General features: G+C 36.6%; 1 protein-coding gene across 11 annotated transcripts; it reads left to right on the forward strand.

The window, feature by feature from the left end:
* The first annotated feature begins 1,372 nt into the window (after window positions 1-1,372).
* Window positions 1,373-23,168, forward strand: RNF146 (ring finger protein 146). 11 transcript variants are annotated; one of them, XM_063813446.1, is made up of 6 exons: window positions 1,618-1,750; window positions 15,029-15,138; window positions 15,314-15,401; window positions 17,086-17,194; window positions 20,858-20,985; window positions 21,422-23,168. In XM_063813446.1, exon 6 carries the CDS (start codon window positions 21,423-21,425, stop codon window positions 22,497-22,499), a length of 1,077 nt encoding a protein of 358 aa, XP_063669516.1. In that variant the 5' UTR covers window positions 1,618-1,750; window positions 15,029-15,138; window positions 15,314-15,401; window positions 17,086-17,194; window positions 20,858-20,985; window position 21,422; the 3' UTR covers window positions 22,500-23,168. The 11 variants fall into 11 exon arrangements, with proteins under 11 accessions (XP_518728.4, XP_063669513.1, XP_063669516.1 ...); XM_063813442.1 differs by lacking the exon at window positions 1,618-1,750 and adding an exon at window positions 1,782-1,920; XM_063813447.1 differs by lacking the exon at window positions 17,086-17,194.
* The last annotated feature ends 310 nt before the right edge of the window (window positions 23,169-23,478 follow it).

Genomic DNA, 23,478 nt, shown 5'->3' on the forward strand with positions numbered 1-23,478 from the left:
GGAAGCCATAGGAGACTTTGAGCAAAGGAGTGGTACGATCTCACTTCTTTTTAAGTAGATTTATTTAGGATTCTGTATTAAGGATAGAGTCAAAAGACTAGTTCTTGGTCTACCATAACACTATAATCCAAACAAGAGATGATGCAGATTGTAGCGGAGGTGGTAAGTAGTTGGATATACTTTGAAGGAAGAGCCAACAGGTTATATGCCAAATGCATATAAGACATAAAAGAGAGGAGTTAAAGATGGGTTTGAACAAGGAAAGATGCAGCCATTTACTGAAATACAAAGACCTTGGGTATGAGTGAGAAGGGGTTGAACTAGCTGACATCTTACAGTCTGTGCCTGGATTCAAATCTCAGCTGTGTGTGTCTCTCTCTCTCTGTAAAATGGGAATAATAATAGTGCCTACCTCATAGTTTATTATGAGAATTAAGTGGGTATATATGAATAAAGCACTTAGAGCAACACCTGGTACATTGTTAGTTAATATTAGCATTACCTCTTCAAACTGGAACCTTCGAGTACATATCAAATTTTAGCTATTCTCTGTTCATGGGCTGTGTAGGATAGAGGGACAAAACTGAGTGGCTAATAAGATAAAGATAGAAAACTAGCTTAAAATTAAAGGATATACACTTCAATATTTCTACATGTATAGAACAGTATTGCATACACGGGCAAGCATCACTGAACTAGATGCACCCTTCAAGAGACTGGGTTACATATTGATATATATGAATGAGAACCCTGAAATAAACTGATTTCAGAGGAATAACAGAAAACATATACATTTCTGTACCTATAAGGACACTGAAAACTTCCAATCCTGAATCAAACAGTTAATGAAATCCCAAAATGCAACACTAATGCAAATGAGAAGACGCTGTCATAGAATGTTGAAATACATACTCTTCCAAAGATAAAAGGTCTGCTCTTCCACCCTCTTTATTTTCCTACAAATTAGGAAAATTTAATCAGTTCTGAAAAAGGAAATGTACATGCTAAAATGGTGAATTACTGCTAGAGTTCTGATGTTTAAAACCACAGGCTTGCGATCAAAATAACCTCTTTAATTTTAGATTATCATGCAGATTAATTTCTTTCTTCAGTTTCTCAGGCACTATTCTGTTTTTTTAAAAAAAGGGGGGTTTCCAAAGAAAACTAATACTCATTTTTTCCCCGATTAAATTGCTCAACCATTAAAAAGGAGAACAAATTGGAAAGTCCTACAGTACTCTCTCCCCTCCGTCCCCCTACTCCCCATATTTTTTCTTGAAAGGGAAGAAGCAGTACTTTTGCTAAGGGATCTTTAAGCCGAAACTCAGCTAGGCGCCCCAGAGCTTCCCCGGGATAGCAAAGCTGGATTTTTGAGCAGCACCACCTGCCGGTCCTACACACGTTTTACTTCCTCCACCCCAAATCTCTTTCTGCTGGAACTGCATTCTTTCAGAGCCTCTGGGCCCTAATACAAAGCAAGCACACTCTAAAGAAGCCAGAAGAATGCAAGCAGCGAAGTCGCCGCTCCCCACAGGCAAGAGAGTACCGGCAGGCAGCGGCGCGAGACAGGGGCAGAACGATGAGGCGCCGGAGCGAGCTCGCCGGTGCGGGTGCGGGTGCGCGGCGCGGCGCGGCCCCTCCTCCGCGACGCGCCGGGTGGTCACGTGACGGCCGCGCGCGTTCCCGGCAGCTGCGGGCTCCGAGGCCAGAGAGAAAAGACTGCGAGGTGGCCGCAGCTGTGGCCGGAGAGGTGGGAGTCGGAGCGAGGCCCTCTCGGGGGAGCAGGGTGAACGCCGGCCACTCTAGGATCCTCACTCGGGGAGAGGAGGCATAGCTGGCGGTGTCACCTCCAGTCGCAACGTACTCCGGGTCGGCCTTGCGCTCGGGGCCTGAGAGGGGCGGCGGCGGGGTCAGGGGCCGGTACGTAGATGGACGCCCTTGGGCTGGCGCGGCCCCGGCTGTCCGCGCAGAGGCGGGATGGGACAGTTCAGCCCTTTCCGCCACCCCCGCCTTGGCTGCTCGGGCAGGCAAGACGACCGTGACAGCCCCTGCGCTGCCCGAGGGCGCCGCAGCCCCTGCCCTGGGTGACGGCCGGAGCTGGTCTCGGTCTGGGTGCGAGGGGCGGAGCAGCGGCCATTACTGCGCAGCCTCTTCCGCCTGAGCCCGCTTCGCTGCCTCGGGTGGCAGGCGGGTCCCTCTCCTCCCCTCTGGGCCGTGGTTTCAGGCCTTTACCCGGGGACCTTCTGGCCTCGAGGTGTAGGGGCGGAGATGGTTTTTCGGCGGTAGCCTGCTCCATGTTTTCCCGTGTGGGGTCAGACAGTTTGGGCCTTGGGTCAGATCGAAGCCAGGGCGTACAGTCTGCATTTTTGCCTTTTCCCGGAGTGTCTCTGGCTGCTGCTTTCTCTTCTCTCGCTCTTCCTCCTGCTCAGTGTCTCGGTCTTGCCTAAAACGAAGAGAGCAATCCCTGCACCTTGTCCTAGCGAAGCCCAGCGCTGCATATTCTTAGTTGTTTTTGACGGCTGTTGAAGCATCGGAACAATTAAGAGATCTCAGAATATCCCTTGAGCCTCCAAACCCTCTGCATCTTAAAAGCTGAGGCTGTTGCTTTGTTCTGATTGTTGGGTGGGGAGTTCTCTTCCTACCCTCCATCCCGTCTGAAGGAGTGTGGGTCTTCCATTGTTGTCGCTATTTATTTTGCGAAGGCTTCTAAAGAATGTAGAATTGTTTTAAGAGTGGAGACGGAACCGTCCTCTCCACAGGTAAAACCTACAGGACTGTAAGTTTACACACACATCCTGGCAACTAGAATCTTTTCTCGTTAATCATTTTGGTATATGTTTTAATTTCTTTTCTCTAAGTGCCATTTTAGTGAGCACTTATTTCTCAAGTTTTGAACATTTTGTTTAAGTAATATTTTTGTAATATCGAAACAGTGTAGAACTGAGGAGAGAAGAAAGCCCAAAGATGATAGGGAACGCTTTGTTCTTTGTATGATTGGCATTTCAGGTAGTGGGCACATCACCCCCATCTCGTGTGTGTACTTTTCAAATGGGATGTGAACGTATAATATTGGCATTCAATCCAGTATATAATTATAGAATTTGGAAGACTTAGGACATTTTAGTCAGTGAATCTATATTTAGACTTTTCAAAGACATGGCACGTAAGGACACGTGGAGAAAATGTCCCACACAAATAACAGGATTTGTGATTTTGGCATTGCTGTTTTATGACTAGCAAATATTGTTTGTATAGAGTGTCTGGGTGCCCTAAAAACACATGAAAATAGGTCAACTAAATCTCGTTTTAAAGAGAAAACCGGAAGAGTGAACACCACTCTAAAAATAGATTTTGGATGTGTTTGTTTTGGTGCCTTGTATATCTTAAAGTGGAGGATGTTGTTCAGCCCAATCTTTCATTTAGAATTTATGTCTCAAATGAGCCAGTGTATCATGTGGGCAGAATGGAAATACATTTAAATATTTTTTTCTTCGCTGGTTGTTCAGAACTTGGTAGAATTATAATTATCAGGAAAACTCTCTCCAAATAGCTGGTCTTTTAGACAAGAGAAGAAAAAAGAAATAACTTTTTTTAAAAGGAGATGTCAACTTACAAAGTGTTTTGTTTCAGTCTCCACCAACCTAAATTGTCAGAGGAAAGGAACAGACTTTTTTTTTTTTAAAGGATCCAAAACGATATTTTGAGTCAAAAGAAGAAAAGGATATTAAATCTTTTGTTTTCACAATATCGATCTTTTTAAAGAATATTATTTTATATGTTAACCATATACTACCAGGAAACATCTAACAGCACTGACAGTTGGGAATTCGAATGCGTATTTTTCTCCCGTGTTAGTAATAGAAGGTACTGAGCCTTTTCCATTCTCTTGGTTGCCTTGTGCCTGAGGAATCTGAATTTGTGAAACAACATCTTTGTGGATATAGAAACTAATTTATGTAACACTCGGCTACAACCACCTGTGCTTACTTACGGACTATCTTTAGTTTTCATGGCGTATTACCTTTTGGGTTAATTCAAATCCAAAATGTTGTTAACGGACTGCTAATTAAAGCATTTAGAACTTAGAATTACAGAATTATAGAGTAGGATGAGATAACAAAAGACTGGGGGTTATGACTTGACCAAGGTCACACAGATAATTTGCCAAAGAGCTTTCTTATTTATGAAATGGTTGCTGGCTAAGAAACATCTGTGTGTGATATGATTAAAAGACAATATTTGTTCACTTTTACATCTCATGTTTTGAAATAAAATGCAAAGCTCACTTTTTTGTTGTTTTGAGAAAAATTAAAGGGTTTAATGCGCTAGTATAAAGATTGTGAAGGCAGTAAGTAGACTGCCACATAGTAACGTCTTAAAGGGAAATGATTCTTTAAAGTATCAGACCCCATTTAGTTGAAATGAGTTTTGTCTGAAGTTTCCAAGTATGACCTATGCTTTTTCTTAGCTAATTTTTAGCAGGAGATGATGAGGGCTAAAAATTGAGACATTAGGGCATTTAGTTACATCTCTCAATTTGTGACTGGTTTATAAAAAAATACTAAGATGTGTCTGCTAACTCACACCTGATTTATCTACTCCTTTTATGTATATATAATTTTTTTTGAGTTGTGTACCAAAAGTTGGAACATTTCAAGTATTTTTTCTTTCTGTCACTGAGTGATTTCATGTAGAACATTTACTGTTTTGTGTATTTTGAATAAATGGCAAAAATCTTATTAAACATTAGCTGTTAATAATTGGAAAAATACAGTAAGTCTTCAAATATTTATAATTGATATTTGTCTTTGTTTTTATATGTATTTATATTGATGTTATATGCTCATCTTTTTCTTTGATTAAAGATAATCGCTTGCTTGAATCTGTTACCTGAAAAAAACTCTTGACTTTGATCTTGTGACTGACTTGAAAAGTGGGAGTATGAGTATTTTGAGTTGTTACAAATTATAAATGGTACAATATTACTTCATTTTGAGTTGTATTTATTTTTCACTTATTTGAATGGGTCAAGATTTAAATTCATTGATAATCCCTAAACCCCTTTGTGTATTTTTAAGTTTTACCTGTCACTGTTTTTTTCCTCCAGAATTGTTAGGGGCAAAGTTTCTAATTTGGTTTTAGACTTTTTCTTTTTTTTATGTTACCTTCTTCATACATCATCATATTAAGTTTGGTGTAAAATTTACAGGTCATTCATTCCAGTAGGAATTATGTATGTTTGAGTTATGTTTGGCAAATTAATTCTGGCCTGTAGTTGAAATCATACTGTTCTGTTTTACATCCCCCTGTTGGTTAAAATAAAAGCATCCCTTCTCCTCCAACTTGAAAAAAATCTTTGGTTTCAAATAATGTGGGAGTTTTCTGAGGGCTTCTTCACATGACTGTTATAAGTATTACATGTATGCCCTATTTTGTGCCCAGTTGAAATTATAGTTGACCATTGAACAAAGGTTTGAACCGTGTATTTCCACTTATACAATACTTTTTTTTTCTGCCCCTGCCACCCCTGAGAGAGCAAAACCAATGTTTCTTTCTCCTTCTCCTAAAAAAGATGAAGACCTTTATGATGATCCATTTCTACTTAATGAATGTAAACATATTTTTCTTCCTTATGATTTTTTTTTTTTTTTTTTTTTTTTGAGATGGAGTCTCGCTCTGTCATTAGGCTGGAGTGCAGTGGTGCGATCTTGGCTCACTGCAACCTCCACCTCCCAGATTCAAGAGATTCTCCTGCCTCAGCCTCCCAATTAACTGGGACTACAGGTGTGCGCCGCCATGCCCAGCTAATTTTTGTATTTTTAGTAGAGACGGGGTTTCACCATGTTGGCCAGGATGGTATTGATCTCTTGACCTCATGATCTTCCTGCCTCAGCTTCCCAAAGTGCTGAGATTACAGGCGTGAGCCACCGCACCTGGCCTTCTTACGATTTTTTAAATAATGTTTTCTTTTTTTTAGTTTATTGCAAGAAAACAATATATAATACAACATACAAAACATATATTAATCCACTGTTTAAGTTATCAGTAAAGCTTCCAGGCAATAGTAGGCTATTAGTAGTTAAGTTTTTGGAAACTCAAAAGTTTACATGGAATTTTGACTGCGCAGGGGGTAGACACTCTTAACTCCTCACATTGTTCAAGGGTCAACTGTATAAATTCTCAGAGTTAATAGGTGATGGGTCAGTTTGGCAGAATTGGGGCTACCTAAACCCATTAACTTTGATTATAACAGAATATGCAGTTTTCTTTTTTAATCTGTCTTCGGCAAAAGTCTAGGTAAATTAACATTGAATTCATTGTCTCTATTAAACAATTCCTGTAGTGACTTGTCAGTTTTGTATTTAACAAGATTAATATGCAAGACATTCTAGACCAGCATTGCCCAGTAAAGTAGCCACTAGCCACATGGAGTTATTGAGCACTTGACATGTATCCAGTCTGAATTAAGTTGTGCTGTAAGTGTAAAATACACACTGGATTTCAAAGAGTATGCATACGCTTACCCAAGAACTTAAAATATTACATTAACAATTTATATTGAAACATACTGAAGCAGTAATGTAGAAACGTTGGATTAAATAAAATATATTATTGAAATTAATTTTACCTGTTTCTTTCTATTATTATTTTTGTAGAAATGAGGGTCTCACCATCTTGCCCAGGCTGGTCTATAACTCCTAGGCTCAAGCCATCCTCCTGTGTCACTACCCACAAAGTGCTGGGATTACAGATGTGAGGCACCATGCCCCGCCTCTTTTTATTATTAATGTGGCTAATAGAAAATTTGAAATTGCATACGTGGCTTGCATCATATTTCTATTAGATAATACGTGACCTTTTCTGTGAGAGACAATACATTGTAGAAAGATATTTTTAAAGGTAAATTTGAATTTGAATCGCATCTCCCAATATTGATGGCTTTGACTTTGGGTAAGTCATTTAACTTCCTGAGCTTAGGCTTCCTCATTTGTGAAATAGGTATAGTCATATTTCACAGGGTTGTTTTGAGGATTCAGTGACATATGGATTTGGTAGTGTTTCACTAACTAATATATGCGAATCACTTGGAGATCTGGTTCTGTAGGTCTAGGGTGGCACTTAGGATTTTCATTTGTGAAGAGCTCCCAGGTAGTGCTGATAGTACTAGTTGGGAATCCCAGTTTGTTTGTATAGCTAGGATCTAGAGCATTATGTTAGTTTTAATTCATTTTCCTTCCCCAGCGTTTATCCAGTTAGTCTGCACTTTGAAAAAATTATTCATGAGGATATAGAAATTGAAAAAGTCACCAAAGCATGCAAGATTTACTAAAATTATATGAACTGTGGACTCTTAGGGCTGCTGTAGGATTCCTGTTTACATCTGTTAAGTTTTTTGTCTGCTTTTATCTGGAGAAACTTTTATTGGTTGCGTAAGATGGTTAAATCTCAGCCAAGAAGAACCTGGTTATGTTGTTCTACACAAATGTATTTTTGAAAGATAATGCATAATTAGAGGTGAAATAAAAGAATGCTCAAAGACAATAAGAGGGCAGTACAATTGACCCTTGAGCAACATGGGGTTAAGGGTGCCAACCCCTTGCACAATTGAAAATCTGAGTATAAGTTTTGACTTCCCCAAAATTTAACTACTAATAGCCTACTGTAAAGTCAGTTAACACGTTGTTTGTTATATGCATTACATACTATATTCTTACAATAAGCTAAAGGAAAATAAATTCCTAAGGAAGAAAAAATACATTTACAGTACTGCATTTATCGATACTGTGTTTATGTTACCTGTTTATAAGGTGTCTGTCTGAAATGATGGGTAACTGCAGCTGCAGACCCATCTAGGGTGTGTACCAAGTAATTTAACTTCTTGTAATGGCATGACTTTTCTTGGCTTCTTGGGAGCACTTCTAGCATCACTAGTGGCACTTCACATGGGTCCCATGGTGTTATTCAAGGTTTATGGTATTGTACTAAACATGATGAAAAATACACAAGAACAAGAGATTACGTTTTACTCCAGTACATGCAGAGATGATTAGTGTCCACAGCATTTTAAGTGGAAATTCATAATAGCAACAGGAAATTATTACAGTATGTACTACAATTAATTTTATACAGCTATGATTCATACTGCATCTTTACATTTGTTTAAATTTCTTGTACCACCTCAAGCGGCACCATATGTGTCTGTGTTTACTAAGTTTTGATACACTTTAACTTCTTATAATTTCTCTATATTTTATAATACTAAATGATAGACTATATGTTTTATGCATTCATAATATACCTAATTTTTTCTTTTCCTTTTTTTGATGTTTCAAGACTACATGATTCATCTGCAAGTTTTTTCAAATTGTCACAAATCTCCAAAAAATTTTCCAACATATTTATTGAAAAAACTGTACGTATATAAGTCAACTTGTTCATTTCCAACCTGTGTTGTTGAAAGGTCAGCTGTATGAGGTTATCGTCAAAGATCTTTAATAAAGAAATGAAATCATCAATATTTTGAAAATTAGAGAAAGCCATTTCTAAAGGAATCCTAGAAATGACTTCAGGCCAGAATTTAAAAAAAAAAAATTGAAGAAATAGGCTAAATAAATACGTCTTTGGCTGTGTTCTTTTGAAAATGGCATTAATGTAAAGAAAGATACTGGAATGTGAGTTATGGGCACTGATACATTCTTTTGTTTACTGCTAAACATAACTGGACTAGAGGAGTGTAATGAGGGCAAGGATGTTCTTTCTGTTGAAGGAGAAAGTTTATATTGATGGAAAGTCATTATTCATAGATACTTTGCTGTTATTTCAGTACTATTAAGTAAATAGTTCTCTGCTCCTGGGTTTGTGTGTGTGTGTGTTTTCTTTATAAGGGGCTTTTTCAAATAATTTTGCTATTGATAAGTTACTTGAATTTAATCATTAGTCTTCAAATAAGGAAAGCAGAATGAGAGAATGCATCTCCTTGAATTAACCAGATTTTTTTTTTAGTACCTTTGTTCTAGTGGATATGTAGCAAAGCTTTTACTTTAATATTTGTGGCTATAGCTTTATTTCAGCTATGTGAAATAGTTTTATAGGAAAGATCACAGCTTATTTGGGTGTTCAAATATGGGTTCTTTAGAGGATTTTTTTGTACTTATTTTGAAGCTGCTTTGTTTCAGTTAACTTAGATTCCTTTAAGAATCAACTTTTGTTTCGGAGATAAAATATTTATGGATAAGACCTAAGTAAAGTAAGTGAATAGAGAGGAATAAATTAGATTGGTTACAGATAATGTGTAAATGCATTCAGGAGATAAGGAGAATTAGAAACAAGGACATTTTTTGTGTATTTCTTAGGAATAAAATGGTACCTTCTACACATCTCAATTATTAAAGTACAAATAGTGATTAAACGAAATTTTTAGAAGAAATGTTTTAATTGAATCTTCACACTAGAGGTTTTAACATTCAATCAATTAGGTTCTGAGAAGGATGGATTGGTACATCTTAAAAGACTTGTAAGATAGCGAAGGATAGGCAGTGCTAATGACCAACAGCAACACTCAGCAGGACTTTGTGGACCAAAAAACCTCAAGTTAGAATTGTGGGTAAAGGCTGGGCATGGTGGCCCTCACCTGTAATCCCAACACTTTGGGAGCCTGTGGTAGGAGCATCACATGAAGCCAGGAGTTTGAGGTTTAAGTTACCTGCAATCATACCACTGGACTCCTGCCTGGTTAACAGACGCTGTCTCTTAAAACAAAAGAATTGTGGGTAAAGTAAGAGCAAATTGACTTTTGAGTGATGGTCCGAAAACCTTTGTGATGGGTAAAGGGTAGAATGTCTGTATAATTTTTCTGAACTGGAACACTTGTTGGGAGACCAAGGGCAAACTGGACAGATGCTGGGCTGACCTATGTGGTCATCCTAGTGAAGAATCATAAGCTTTATTGGGGAAAGAGCTTTGTGAAGCTGTTTTGACTGTTCAGAAACCCATCTTGGTTTATGCTTAGATTTTTATCTCCATTTTGGAGAATTCATTGACAATGAACAATAGCTGGGTAAATGATTTGCTTGCCAAAACATACAAAGATGGGTTGAATTTTATATTTGTAAATGTAGGAACTCCTTTAGATTTTAAGTTATATAAAGCAAGGATTAGAACTTAGATATTTTTATGTATCTTACAGATTCCAGCTTGAGTTCACAATTAGAATTCAAGTGTTGTGTTATTTGAATAAATCTAATCCTTTGATATTCTGTTCCTCACAATAGTTACTTTTGGGAGTTGATTTTTCATTCATCCAAAAAATATCAGTTCAACAAAAATTGATTGACAATTTACTAGCTATTTAAAGATATAAAAAGCTCCCTATCTTCAGGGGATTCATGATTTCACAGAAGAGTCAGACTTCACAAATGAATTGAAATTAGTGCATGTGATAAATTCAGTAATAGAAAAACATACAAAATATAGAGGAGAGAACAGTTAATTTTCTGGAGGTAGTCAGAGAAAATGGTAGAGAGAACCATTTCTGTGTAATATATTAAAGAACAAATAGGCATTCATAAGCTGTAAAAGGGAATAGATTGTACCAGGCAGGAGGAAATACAGAGCTACAAAGGGAGGTTTGCAGGACTATGAGTAATTTTATACAACTAGATTATTAATCTATGGGTGGTTGTTGAAGATAAGACTAGAGACTAGTTATTTACAGTTTAGATCTTTAAAACCTTTTAATGTTGTCCTAAGGAGCTTTGTCTTTATTGTGTAGGCTGAGGACCCAATATTGTGCTTCACATATGGAAGAAACCTGGTCCATTTTGCCTTTTAAATATATCAGTCAGTCCTAGCTACTTGGGAGGCTGAGATGGGAGGATCGCTTGAGCCAAGCAGTTTGAGGTTGTAGTGAGCTATGATCATGCCACAGCATTCTAGCCTGGGAAACAGACTGTAGAGTGAGTGTGTGTGTGTGTGTGTGTGTGTGTGAGAGAGAGAATCTCACTCAAAGGCTTAATAAATGAGGGTGATACTGACACAAGATAATCAGGCTGAACAGTAGTCCAGGTGAGAGTTACATAGGTTTAAACTAGGGCACTAGCAATGGGTAGAGAGTACAGGATAGATTCCAAAGGGATTAGGAATAAAAGTTGACAGAATTTATGGTGTGGTTGGTTGGGGTGGGGGAGCAGGGGGCTGTGTGGTGAGAGAAAGGACTTTCTCTTTTTCTCCATGAACACAAAGTAGTTAAGGCATGAAACCTGAGATGTCATATTGTAAGAATTATGCAGAAATGGGGGTTTGTAAAATGTGTGTATATGAGATAAAGATATGAGGGGGCCAAGGGTTCTGTTAAGAAGTAAAAAAGATTGGGTTCCAGAATGGGCAGGAAAGGAAATGAGATCAGGAACTGGATAAAGGAAAGGAGATGGTCAAGAGATGGTAGGTCCCCATGAAATTGAAGAGCAGGTGTGGGAATGAGTAGGCTGGAAGAACCAGAGCTTGTGATCTGAGAGTCGGATTAAGATTTCAGAGAGGCAGCAGTTTAGGTGACAACGAGCTTTAAATGTGATTATAATATTTGGTTGCTGGAGAGTAGATTAATTTCTTCAAATTTAGGATTTAAGGAACTGAAAATTGAGGATGGTGTTTCTCGGATTGTATTTGAAGGACTAAGGCATGAGTGCCACCTGGGGTGAGATTCCTAGGTTTAAACCTATGTCTACTGGCCTAGAATTTCTAAGGAAAGGGGCTGAGAATATGTATTTCTAACAAGCAATTTCAATGATTCTGATGAATAGAAGTTGGGACAAGTTTAAGAACCTGTGCAATAGGTGTTGGATGGTTCATTTTCAAGGCTATTTAAATAGGCTGATAGTCATGTCAGGAGTTAGGATGAAGAGGATGATCAGTAGTGAAAAGATGACATTAATCCCTTACAGGTGGGGAGAGAGCAGTTTTAGGGGATTATGGGGTATGTTAAAGTCAGTGTGATAGAGACTTGAAAGAAAAAGTAATGATGTTGGAGCAGTAAATTGTCTCCTCCTGTCCTATATATAGGGAGTGTATGAAAATGTGCAGTTTTCTGTTTGGCGTAGGCTGCAGCAAGGAAATGAACATAGCCTTCTTTGATGCCATTGAAGTTGTAGGCTCCTTGAAGTTGGTGAAAGGGTTGAGAGGAAAGTCAAAATAGTGGAGTCCATTTCATCTAAAGTCAGAGTAAAACAAAAAGGTTACTTAGAAACCTTGTTTAGTCAGTATATTAGGCAGTGTTCTCTAGAGGGACAGAACTAATAGAATATATATATGAGTTTATTAAGTATTAGCTTACACGATCACAAAGTCCCACAACAGGCTGTCTGCAAGGAGCAAGGAGAGCTAGTCCGAGTCCCAAAACTGAAGAACTTGGAGTCCGATGTTCGAGGGCAGGAAGCATCCAGTACAGGAGAAAGATGCAGGCTGGGAGGCTAGGCCCATCTCTCTTTTTCACATTTTTCTGCCCGCTTTATATTCGCTGGCAGCTGATTAAGATTGTGCCCACCAGATTAAGGGTGAGTCTGCCTTGCCCAGCCCACTGACTCAAATGTTAATCTCTTGGCAACACCCTCACAGACACACCCAGGATCAATACTTTGTATCCTTCAATCCAATCAAGTTGACACTCGGTATTAACCATCACAGTCAGTTACTTTTTAAAGTTCTCTGATTTTAAAACAAATAGTTTGTTCTGTTAAACATTTGGTAGGATAAGTCAGCTTGTATTTAGAGGCCACATAATGGCATTAAGAATGTTTCTTTAAACACTAGAATCTTAAGATACCCATAGTATCTTAAGGGAGATAGATGCCCATAGTATGAGAGCCACATGGAAATAAAAGAAGATTCAAGTCTCTGTGAGATCTATCATTTCTTTAGTTATCATGTGTTCTTGATTATTCTGTGTAATATGATGTGCGTCCTGTAGTGGACATGGTGAAGTGGAGATGGAAATACTAAATGAGAAGAAAGAAGATTAATGACTGAGATGGTACAGGTTTTTAAGAGTACAATTCCATGTAGTTAATTTCATTTACAGTGTTATGCAACTATCACCATTATAGATTTTCCACAACTTTTTTTTAGCATTACAAACAGAAACTCTGTGCCCATTAGGCAATAACTCTCCACTTTCCTTCCTTCAGTCTCTGGTAACTTCTGATACCTTCTGCTTCTATGAATTTGCCTATTCTTGATATTTCATGTAAGTGGAATCATACAATACTTTTCTGTATGTGGCTTATTAGTATGTTTTCAAGGTTCATCTATATTGTAGCACATATTTCTTTTTATTACTGAATAATGTACTGTTGTATTTATAGACCACATTTTGTTTATCCATTCATCTGTTGGTAGATACTTGAATTGTGTCCACCTTTTGCCTAATATTTCCGCAGTGAATATTGGCATACAAGTATCTTAGAACCTCTTCAATTCTATTGCTATATCCCTGGGAGTGGCATTGCTGTGTTAGCTTTTTGAGGAAGCAACAAATTATTATTCACAGCAGCTACACCCTTTTACCTTCCTACCAGCAGTTTTCAAAGGTCCTATTTGTCTACATCCTCACCAACACTTATTATTTTTCCCTTTAAAAAAGTTGTAGCCTCCTTATAGATGTATCATTGTGATTTTGATTTACATTTCCCTAATTACTAATAATGTTAAGGATCTTTTTGTGTGTTTATTGGCCATTTGTATATCTTCTTTAAGTTCTTTACTCATTTTTTGCTCACTTTTTAATTGGTTTGTCTTTGTTGTTGAGCTGTAGTTCTTTACATATTCTGGATATTAAACCTTTATCAGATACATGATTTACCAAGATACTCTCCCATTCTGCAGTTTGTCTTTTTATTTTCTTAACAGTGTCTTTTGATGCACAAAAATTTTAAACTTATATAAAGCCCAATTTATTTCCTATGTTTCTCATGCTTTTGATGTCATATCTAGGAATCCATTGCAAATCTAAGGCCATGAAGATTTGCTCCTGTGTTTTCTATTAAGAGTTTTATGGTTTTATTTCTCATATTTAGGTTATTGATTCATTCTGAGTTAACTTTTATATATAGTATACGGTAGAGGTCCAGCTTAATTATTTTGCATGTGGAAATCCAGTTGTCCCAACAACATTAGTTAGAGGTGCCTGTTTTCCCCCATTGAGTAGACTTGACACCCTTTTGGAAAATCAGTTGGCTATTGATGTATGAGTTTATTTCTGGACTCTCAATTCTATATCATTGGTGTATTTATCTATCCTATGCCAGCACCAAACTGTCTTGTTACCTTAGCTTTGTAGTAAGTTTTGACATTGGATTTTTCAAGATTGTTTGGGTTACTTAGGGTCCTTTGCAATTCCATATGAATTTGAGGATTGCTTTTCCATTTCTGCAAAAAAGGTCGTTGGAATTGTGATAGGAATTATGTTGAATCTGTAGATCACTTTGGGTAGTATTGTCATTTTAATATGTTAAGTCTTCCAATCCATACATCACTTGTCTATTTACTTAGCTCTTCTTTAATTTCTTTCAGTAATGCTTTATAGTTTTCTGTGTACAAGTCCTTCACCTCCTGGGTTAAGTTGATTCCTGGCTATTTTATTCCCTTAGTTACTTTATGAATGAACTATTTTCTTGATTTCTTTTTTGGATTGTTGTCTCCTGATGTATCAGAACACAACTGATTTTTTTGTGTGTCAAACTTGTAACCTGCAACTTTGCTGAATTTGTTTATTAGCTTTCTTGGGGATTCTATGAGATCTATCTAGAGAGGATAGACATAGTTTTACTTCCTCCTTACCCGTCTGTATGCCTTTATCTCTTTTCCCTAATTTGCTCTGCTAGAACTTACAGTCATGTTGAATAGCAGTGGTAAAAGCATGCATCTTGTCTTTAATTTTTCCCACTTTTAAGATAAAGTTTTCCACTGAATTTTGTGAAAGGATTATACATAATTAACTGATTCTCTTGATCTTAATTACTCATTTTTTCTTTTGCAGCACAAAGAATGAACCAGCAGTGGAAGAGAAAATACTGTAAGCTGGCTGACTGCTGGTGAAGAAAATGCTTTATTTTTGTGGCAGGCATCTGTGGGATCTGTAATAGAAATGTAAGTGTAGCATCATGGTTTTTTTCAGTGCCGCAGTAAATTAAATGGATTGGTTTAAAGTGTGGTAAATTGAGTATCTGTCATATTTAGTTTTAATTATATTAAATGAGCATTTTCTTTTGACTTATAGGTGCTTTATTAACAATTTATTTACATTAAGTTATCGTTAATGTAGATTTCCAAGTCTCCTCAAAAGGAAAAGTCTCTATAAGAAAAACTGAAGACACAGGAGTTGCTCAAAGAATGCTGAAATAGATCTCCAGGTCCTCTGGGTTCTACCTTCTTTTTACATAATAATTTTCTTAAATAATTAAGCTAGGCAAGTAGTACTAGCTTTTGTAAATAAGACAGACTACTAGGTTATAAAAACTCTAGTTACTAAAAACTTGTTTCACTAAATTAAAGGAATTTCTACATAATTGATTTTTTTAATGTAATAATACATCACTGCATTTTATTCATATCACTTCACTCTGATCCCCAGTTTTACTAGTTGTGCTTTCATCATTTATCTTTGCATGATATGCTTTAAAGTGTTACACACTACCTTGGATTTGTCCATATTTAACTTCACCGTATTGATGAAACATTTTTCACTATGAATATATTCCTGTTTTCTAAATTCATGTAAGCCCTATGCAACTTGATGTCATTCATGAAAAATGTAGTGAATATTTTATTGACTTTTAATTACAGTGCTTTTCTTATTAGAGCAAGAGTGACCTTGGTAGATGCTATTTCACATTTTCCCAGTTTGACATAAAACTCTTGCTTTCTACTCTTCCAGTATGATACTGGTTACATGTAATGATATGTATTAACAATAATTAATTTATTATTAAAAGTATGACCATATTATTTTTATTCAGTATTGAAAATTTGATAATTGAAAAATGATACTAATAAGCATTTGTCTTTAAAAATATATATTTTATTTAATCCTGTCCATTTATCTATCTGTATACATTTTTTAAAATCTTAATAGGTCAGATAGTCTAGGTGCTGGTCATCAAGGAACTTACTGTGATCTAGTAAATGAGACATGTATGTAATTAACAAACAGTGGAATAGATGCCATATTAAGGTAACAATAAGATGCTATTGAAACTGAACAGAGGAAGAGATTAATTTCATCTGAAGGGTTCAGAATGAACAGAATAAGTTTCACCTTGCCTTCAAAGAATGAGTAGAATTTTAACAGTCAAAGAAAATTAGGAAATATTTTTCAAGCCAAGGGAATGAGGAGGGAAACAGCTGCCTAATCATCAACACATTTTAGAGGAGTCAGGGAACAGTAATATGTGGGAAGGCAGGGTAGGAGAAAGAGACTTCAAAATAAGTGCAGGGAATGAACATTTATTTAGTACTTACTATATTACCAGATTTTACATTTATTTAACATACAATCAATCTTAATTGATTTTGATACTTAGGGACAGAGTGTATTGATCAGTCTTGGAGGAGTTAGGGGACAGTACTAACTAGATGTTGAGGGGTTAGCTTTGTAAACAAGTAGCAGTACCCCATATTGAGCCAGGAGGAATAATGATAAGACACGGTAAAGGTAAAGATAGATTTTCAGGATTTATTTTTGACTTACCTAATTTCTCAGTGATACAGGTGTTAGTATATCGATAAACCAGGAGGGAGACGTTTTATGATAGTCTCTGGGGAATAGGGAAAGAAAGATGTCTTGGCCGAGTAAAAGTTTACTGGGATTGATGGTGTTTAGGAAATCAAAATAGCTATTAAGTGTGTGGGGTTCACAACTTTTGCACCACACAAAAGTGAATTGTATGGTGAAATTTTTGTCACTTAGAGTAACTTGCTTGATTAGTCTTTTTTGTGAATGTCTCCCTTGTTGGCTTTTGTGGTGGTGGTCTATCTTTATTTCCTGTTCTTCTCTGACCATTCCTTACACCCCTTCCTGGCTATTTTACCTCACAGATATTGGAGTAATTCAAGATTCTGTGGTTGGCCCTTTTGACTGCTCTCTCTACAGGTTTAATTTGGGCATTTACTCATTTTCATGGCTCCAAGGACCATGTATGTGTTGGTGAGTCACCAGACTTTTTTCAGCTCAGATTTATTCTTGGAGTATCAAACTAGTAAATTCAGCTGTCATCTACCTATCTCCACCTGGAGACCTTAATAAAATCATTATGTCTGAGACAGAACTCTCCTCAAATTCTGAATTTTGGTGAATCTGTCACCATCCATCAGTAACCAAATGCTTTCATTTCTTTTTCCTTAGCATTCTTCTATTCTATTGTTGGAAACTTACATCAGCACCCTCCCTCTAATTATCTTATACTTGCATTACTACCTGGATATTCTAGTTTCCCTTTCGCCATACCTCCTCCTGCATTACCAAACTTTCCTCCAACCTGCTGTTCAAATGGTCTGGAAGCTACTAAACTGGCTGTTATTTCCTGACGTAAAACCTTTCAGTGAACTCCTCTTGTCTCATTAGTGGTTCATATGTGGACCAGCTTCATAGAAATCCTTAAGCCCCTTGAAATTATATGTAGGATTGTTCCCTTTTTGTGTGTCTGTAATTGGATTCTAAATTCAGACTTTAAAAATCTGATTTTTAATATTTGGAGTTTTTATTGCAAGCTAAAAATTTCTTGAATTCTACACATACTAAAGATCTTTTTTGCTTATAATAATTTTGCCTTTCATTTGACTAGTTGTCCAAGAAGTTTCAAGGAAATCTGAGTTCTTGGAGATTTCCACTAACTCTGCCCATACCCCTCTATATTTTGTCTTCTTGAGAAGACAACTTAGTATTAATAGACTCTTATTAGTCTGGCAGAAATATTTCACATGGTTTATCTATTGGAAGAAGGGGATTTATACTTAAAAGTTGGAATATCACATGAAGAATTCAGTAAAAACGTCTTTGAAAGTAAATGATGTATTATACTTATTAATAGAATTGGACTAACGTCACTCCAAATTTCTGTGTATTAAATTCTTAGTTTAGTAAACTGGAAATAAATTCCCTTTTTCAAAATTAGAATTTTCTGAGACATTTATGAGATAGGGAATACCTCTTGATTAGCATTAATACTTGCTCTACACAAAGGGAGGGGAAAAGCTTTCTTATTTACATATTGGTATGATCATCTGCATACATTTAGTCTCCCACCTATTTTAAGATCATTGGAACTGCAAAACAGAGACTGTGTAGGGTAGATTAAAATGGTTTTTTAAAAAGCCTTGAAGTATGTCTTATAGGTAGACTAGCAGTTTGGGGTTACTTTGTGTCTATCTTGTTACACATTTTATCTCTATCTTACTTATTGCATGTGCCTCATTCAGAATTAAATAAGAAATATCACTAAGTTTTTCTGCCCATTTGTTAGTTGGTGATAGACTAACAGTATACTTGATGGGCTAAACAGAATCAGAATTTATAAATTGCTATGGCAAATTGATAGTTAAGAGTGCTTCAGATGAAATAATGACCATTTAGCTGTCTGGTGTCCATTGTTTGCAGATTAACTTTGTCCAACTTCACTTCATTCTGATGATGGAACCAAAATACCTGCACAAACAGGATTGTTTTGCCTTTCCAATTATGTTATTATAATTCATGCCTTCTCCTGGGATGATTGTAATTGCTTTCTTAGTTTTGAAATTACGTGTTTTGGTTTATTCATAAATGCAAGAGTAAGAGTCATGCAAAATATTAATCAAGTAGGGTGGAGGATAATGTTTTTAGGTTGAAAACTTTTTTTTCTGTAGATAAACGAGCTGTATGTGATGGAAAACTGACTTCTTGGGCCCATTTTACTTAAAGCAAATACAATAGGTTTGGAATTATGTATTTAAAAGCATGGCATTGGTCCACGTGACATGTTGGGTGTCTTGTTTTCATTTTACCAGACTCTGTTTTTATTTATGTTTTCAGTTGATGATCCTGTCCTTTGTTCATAAGGTACTTAGATGGTTTAAGATGTAGACTTCTTATATGAAGATGTTGCTGTTGTTTTTCCAAAGTAATGGTGGTCATCAGCCCATTTTTCTATTTAGTCTCATGAATAGAATCATGAGTAGAATCTTTCTTAAATTATTACTTGTAAATGGATCACTTTCTTGTTTTCTTTTTCTTAATTGGAGCTTTAAATAAATATGGAACTTGGAACAAAAAGATTTTCAGGAATTTTATGGAAACTAACTTTTTTGACCTAAATCGAAAGGGATGAAAGTTTCTGAAAACCTAACAAAATGTGTGCACAGCCAATTCTTTTAGGGGAGGAAATAGGCAGGGAATGTTAATTGGCTATTTTAAAAACATATGCCTTCTTTTGTAACTTACTGTTGTTTCAGGTTACAAGATCTTTGAAGGCAAGTGTTTATCTCAAAATATTTGAAAGCTTTTATAGTGCTTAACATATTAAGACGTCCTATTAGGGTTTACTTAGAACAAGCTTATCCAACTTGTGGGCCACATGTGGCCCAGGATGGCTTTGAATGCGGCCTAACACAAATTTCATAAGCTTTCTTAAAACATTATGTGATTTTTTTTTTTTTTTAGCTTATCAGCTATCATTAGTGTTAATGCATTTTATGTGTGGCCCAAGACAATTCTTTTTCTTCCAGTGTGGCCCAGGGAAACCAAAAGATTAGACACCCCTGACTTAGAACTTTCCATAGGTTAGGAAAAAGTTGTACTTTCTTGATGTCTATAACCTAGAATTTCTGGTAAAGGAATTGATTGGAAATGTTATTAAAAGTTGAAAATAATTTGGAAATTAAACATTTTAGTGATCAGTTCTTCCATTGAGACTGTGTTGGTTTCTTTACTAGATATGTGCCATCTTTTTAAAAACTTAATGTGTTGCTTCCTTTACTAGAAAATTGCCATCTTTTTGAGCCTTGTCTATTGAGGAACCAAGAACACAGAAAAGGCAGTAAAAAGAAAAAAAAGGATTGTTTTAAGATTGAATGTGCTGTGATGATAGCCTAGGATTATTGTTTTTCAATTTTTGATGAGCGTAAGCATTCTTGTTGACTATATCTTTTGTAACTACTGACCCATTTAGAATGGCAGAATTAGCTGGCAGAGAGATTGTCATTCATTTTAAGCTTCCAATCTCTGACATCTTCATCTTCATTTCTCAGTCTTTTTTACTTATCAGTGGTTTACTCCATTATTTTCTCCCCTTTTAAAATGTCTTTTTTTTTTTTTTTTTTTTTTTTTTTTTACCATGGGGAAAAAAATTAGATGTTTCCTTGGCAGGGCACAATAACACAATAAGGCATTCATGACTTAACTTTTGATTACCTTTACACCTTCATCTCCTGCTCTTCCATTGCTTGTATGACTATTTGACTCAGTGTCTTGCATGTGCTTCTGCCTGGAATCTGCTCCACTGCCCAGCCCCTCTGAATGAACACTAAACTTTCTAACCTATGTCCATCCTCTCACCTCTCTCTTACTGTTATTTTAGTAAGTATGTTAACACATTTTGATTACGCAGGAATCAGGCCATATTGTAATTATCTGCATGTATGTTTCCTTATTTAACAGAGTAGTTGTGTGTCTTATTTATCTTTAGACCCATCAGTACTTAGTATTGTATCTGGAACACGGCAGGTGTTTAGTAAATGTTTATCTGAATCAATAAGGCAGAAATTATAAATTTTATGTCAGTGTTTAAGCTAGATACATCCAATTTGACAAATCTTTTTTCTTCTTCCTCTTCAGGGGATCTTCAATATTCATGTTATTTTCTCCTTTGGTCTTATATGATTGTTACCTTTATGAAGCTTTAGTGATTACAAAGCACTTTTTCTGTCCATTTTTACCTGAGCTTTGTAAACTCTGATTTGCAGGTAAGGAAATTTAGACTAATGGTTTAACTGAGTGCCTAAGAGCACATAATTAATAAAGGACTCTAAAACTCAGATTTTTAGATTTCTTGTCTAGCATTCATTTCACTGTATAATAGCTGCCATGATTCAAGGTATCCTTTTCCCCTCACTGGATGCAGCTTTTCATTATATAGTTCTTCAGTGTGTTTCTCCAGGGCTGATCTGTTAAGTGCACTGATGGAATTTTTATACATTCCCAAGGTATGTACAAGTAAATGCTTACAAAAAATTTTCATCGGTTGGAGAGTTTTTCCTCTACTTTCATCTTCATATCCCCATTGTCTAGTATGTGGCTTGCATATAATGCACATCATAGGTGGTTAGTTTTCATAATTGTTAAATTAAGATATTGCAAGAATTAAAACATGACTTTAATATTTTATGTATTTTTTCTTAGGATGGCTGGCTGTGGTGAAATTGATCATTCAATAAACATGCTTCCTACAAACAGGAAAGCGAACGAGTCCTGTTCTAATACTGCACCTTCTTTAACCGTCCCTGAATGTGCCATTTGTCTGCAAACATGTGTTCATCCAGTCAGTCTGCCCTGTAAGCACGTTTTCTGCTATCTATGTGTAAAAGGAGCTTCATGGCTTGGAAAGCGGTGTGCTCTTTGTCGACAAGAAATTCCCGAGGATTTCCTTGACAAGCCAACCTTGTTGTCACCAGAAGAACTCAAGGCAGCAAGTAGAGGAAATGGTGAATATGCATGGTATTATGAAGGAAGAAATGGGTGGTGGCAGTACGATGAGCGCACTAGTAGAGAGCTGGAAGATGCTTTTTCCAAAGGTAAAAAGAACACTGAAATGTTAATTGCTGGCTTTCTGTATGTCGCTGATCTTGAAAACATGGTTCAATATAGGAGAAATGAACATGGACGTCGCAGGAAGATTAAGCGAGATATAATAGATATACCAAAGAAGGGAGTAGCTGGACTTAGGCTAGACTGTGATGCTAATACCGTAAACCTAGCAAGAGAGAGCTCTGCTGACGGAGCGGACAGTGTATCAGCACAGAGTGGAGCTTCTGTTCAGCCCCTAGTGTCTTCTGTAAGGCCCCTAACATCAGTAGATGGTCAGTTAACAAGCCCTGCAACACCATCCCCTGATGCAAGCACTTCTCTGGAAGACTCTTTTGCTCATTTACAACTCAGTGGAGACAACACAGCTGAAAGGAGTCATAGGGGAGAAGGAGAAGAAGATCATGAATCACCATCTTCAGGCAGGGTACCAGCACCAGACACCTCCATTGAAGAAACTGAATCAGATGCCAGTAGTGATAGTGAGGATGTATCTGCAGTTGTTGCACAGCACTCCTTGACCCAACAGAGACTTTTGGTTTCTAATGCAAACCAGACAGTACCCGATCGATCAGATCGATTGGGAACTGATCGATCAGTAGCAGGGGGTGGAACAGTGAGTGTCAGTGTCAGATCTAGAAGGCCTGATGGACAGTGCACAGTAACTGAAGTTTAAATAAAAATGTCTTCAGCTCCATGCTCAAGGTTGAAAGGGTTACCTGTAAATTTCTGCCCACGTAACATTATACTCATCCCTAGTAGTGCATTTTGGGAGTTGGGGTGGGAAGGGGTATGGGAAGGATAGACTCATAATTAAAATGTCTAACATGTCTCTGTTGAGAAATTTATTTAATGTAAGGAACTTGGGTGTTAATAGTTGAGAGCTGTTTAGTAATAACCCAGTTTTCTTGAGGTCTGTTTACTTTATACTTTTTAAAAACTTCTGTAGTTCTTTTGGCCAGTGTGTTTGTATTATCTGTGCATTAATGGTCCTCATCTGACTCCTGCATTGTGTCTTATTTTTCTGCATGGATTGGCATAAGACCATTACTAAAATTTGGCACCTGTGAGATGTTTGATATTATGAGCAGGAAACATAATTTAATGTACGAATAGATGTGAATTTGGGATTTCAAAATAGATGAATAACAACTATTTTATAGTAAAGTTATTGAAATGGAAATGAAAACAGCCAGTAACTTATGTTTCAGAATGTTTGTAACACACTTCATGGCGTTCCCATAGGCTTTGCTGTTTAGTCTTATAGTTTGAGGTTTTTTTGGTCTGCATTTTTCTTTTTGATTACAAAATTTATAATTTAATAAATACTAGAGTTTATCAAAAACAGTTTGTCTCTTGTTTGAGGGTGGAAAGGGTGTGGAAACATTTTGACATTTGTGACCAAAGGTCACTTAAAAAGTGGTGGTTTTAACTGGTTGTTTTCAGCTTAATCACCTGCTCAGAAAAGTTTGATTTTTTTCTTAGAGATTATTTAAACAGAATCTATAGGCAGTGTGTATATAATAAATATGTATGGAAATAAAACTAAAGCCTGTGAGACTTAAAATTCCTCAAATAGCATATACCATTAATATTTTATATTTTCCTTACCATATTCATTAGTAGTCTAACACTCTGGATTAAATGGCAGACTT

This window comes from Pan troglodytes, chromosome 5, assembly GCF_028858775.2.
Source record: "Pan troglodytes isolate AG18354 chromosome 5, NHGRI_mPanTro3-v2.0_pri, whole genome shotgun sequence".
Classification (NCBI taxonomy): domain Eukaryota; kingdom Metazoa; phylum Chordata; class Mammalia; order Primates; family Hominidae; genus Pan; species Pan troglodytes.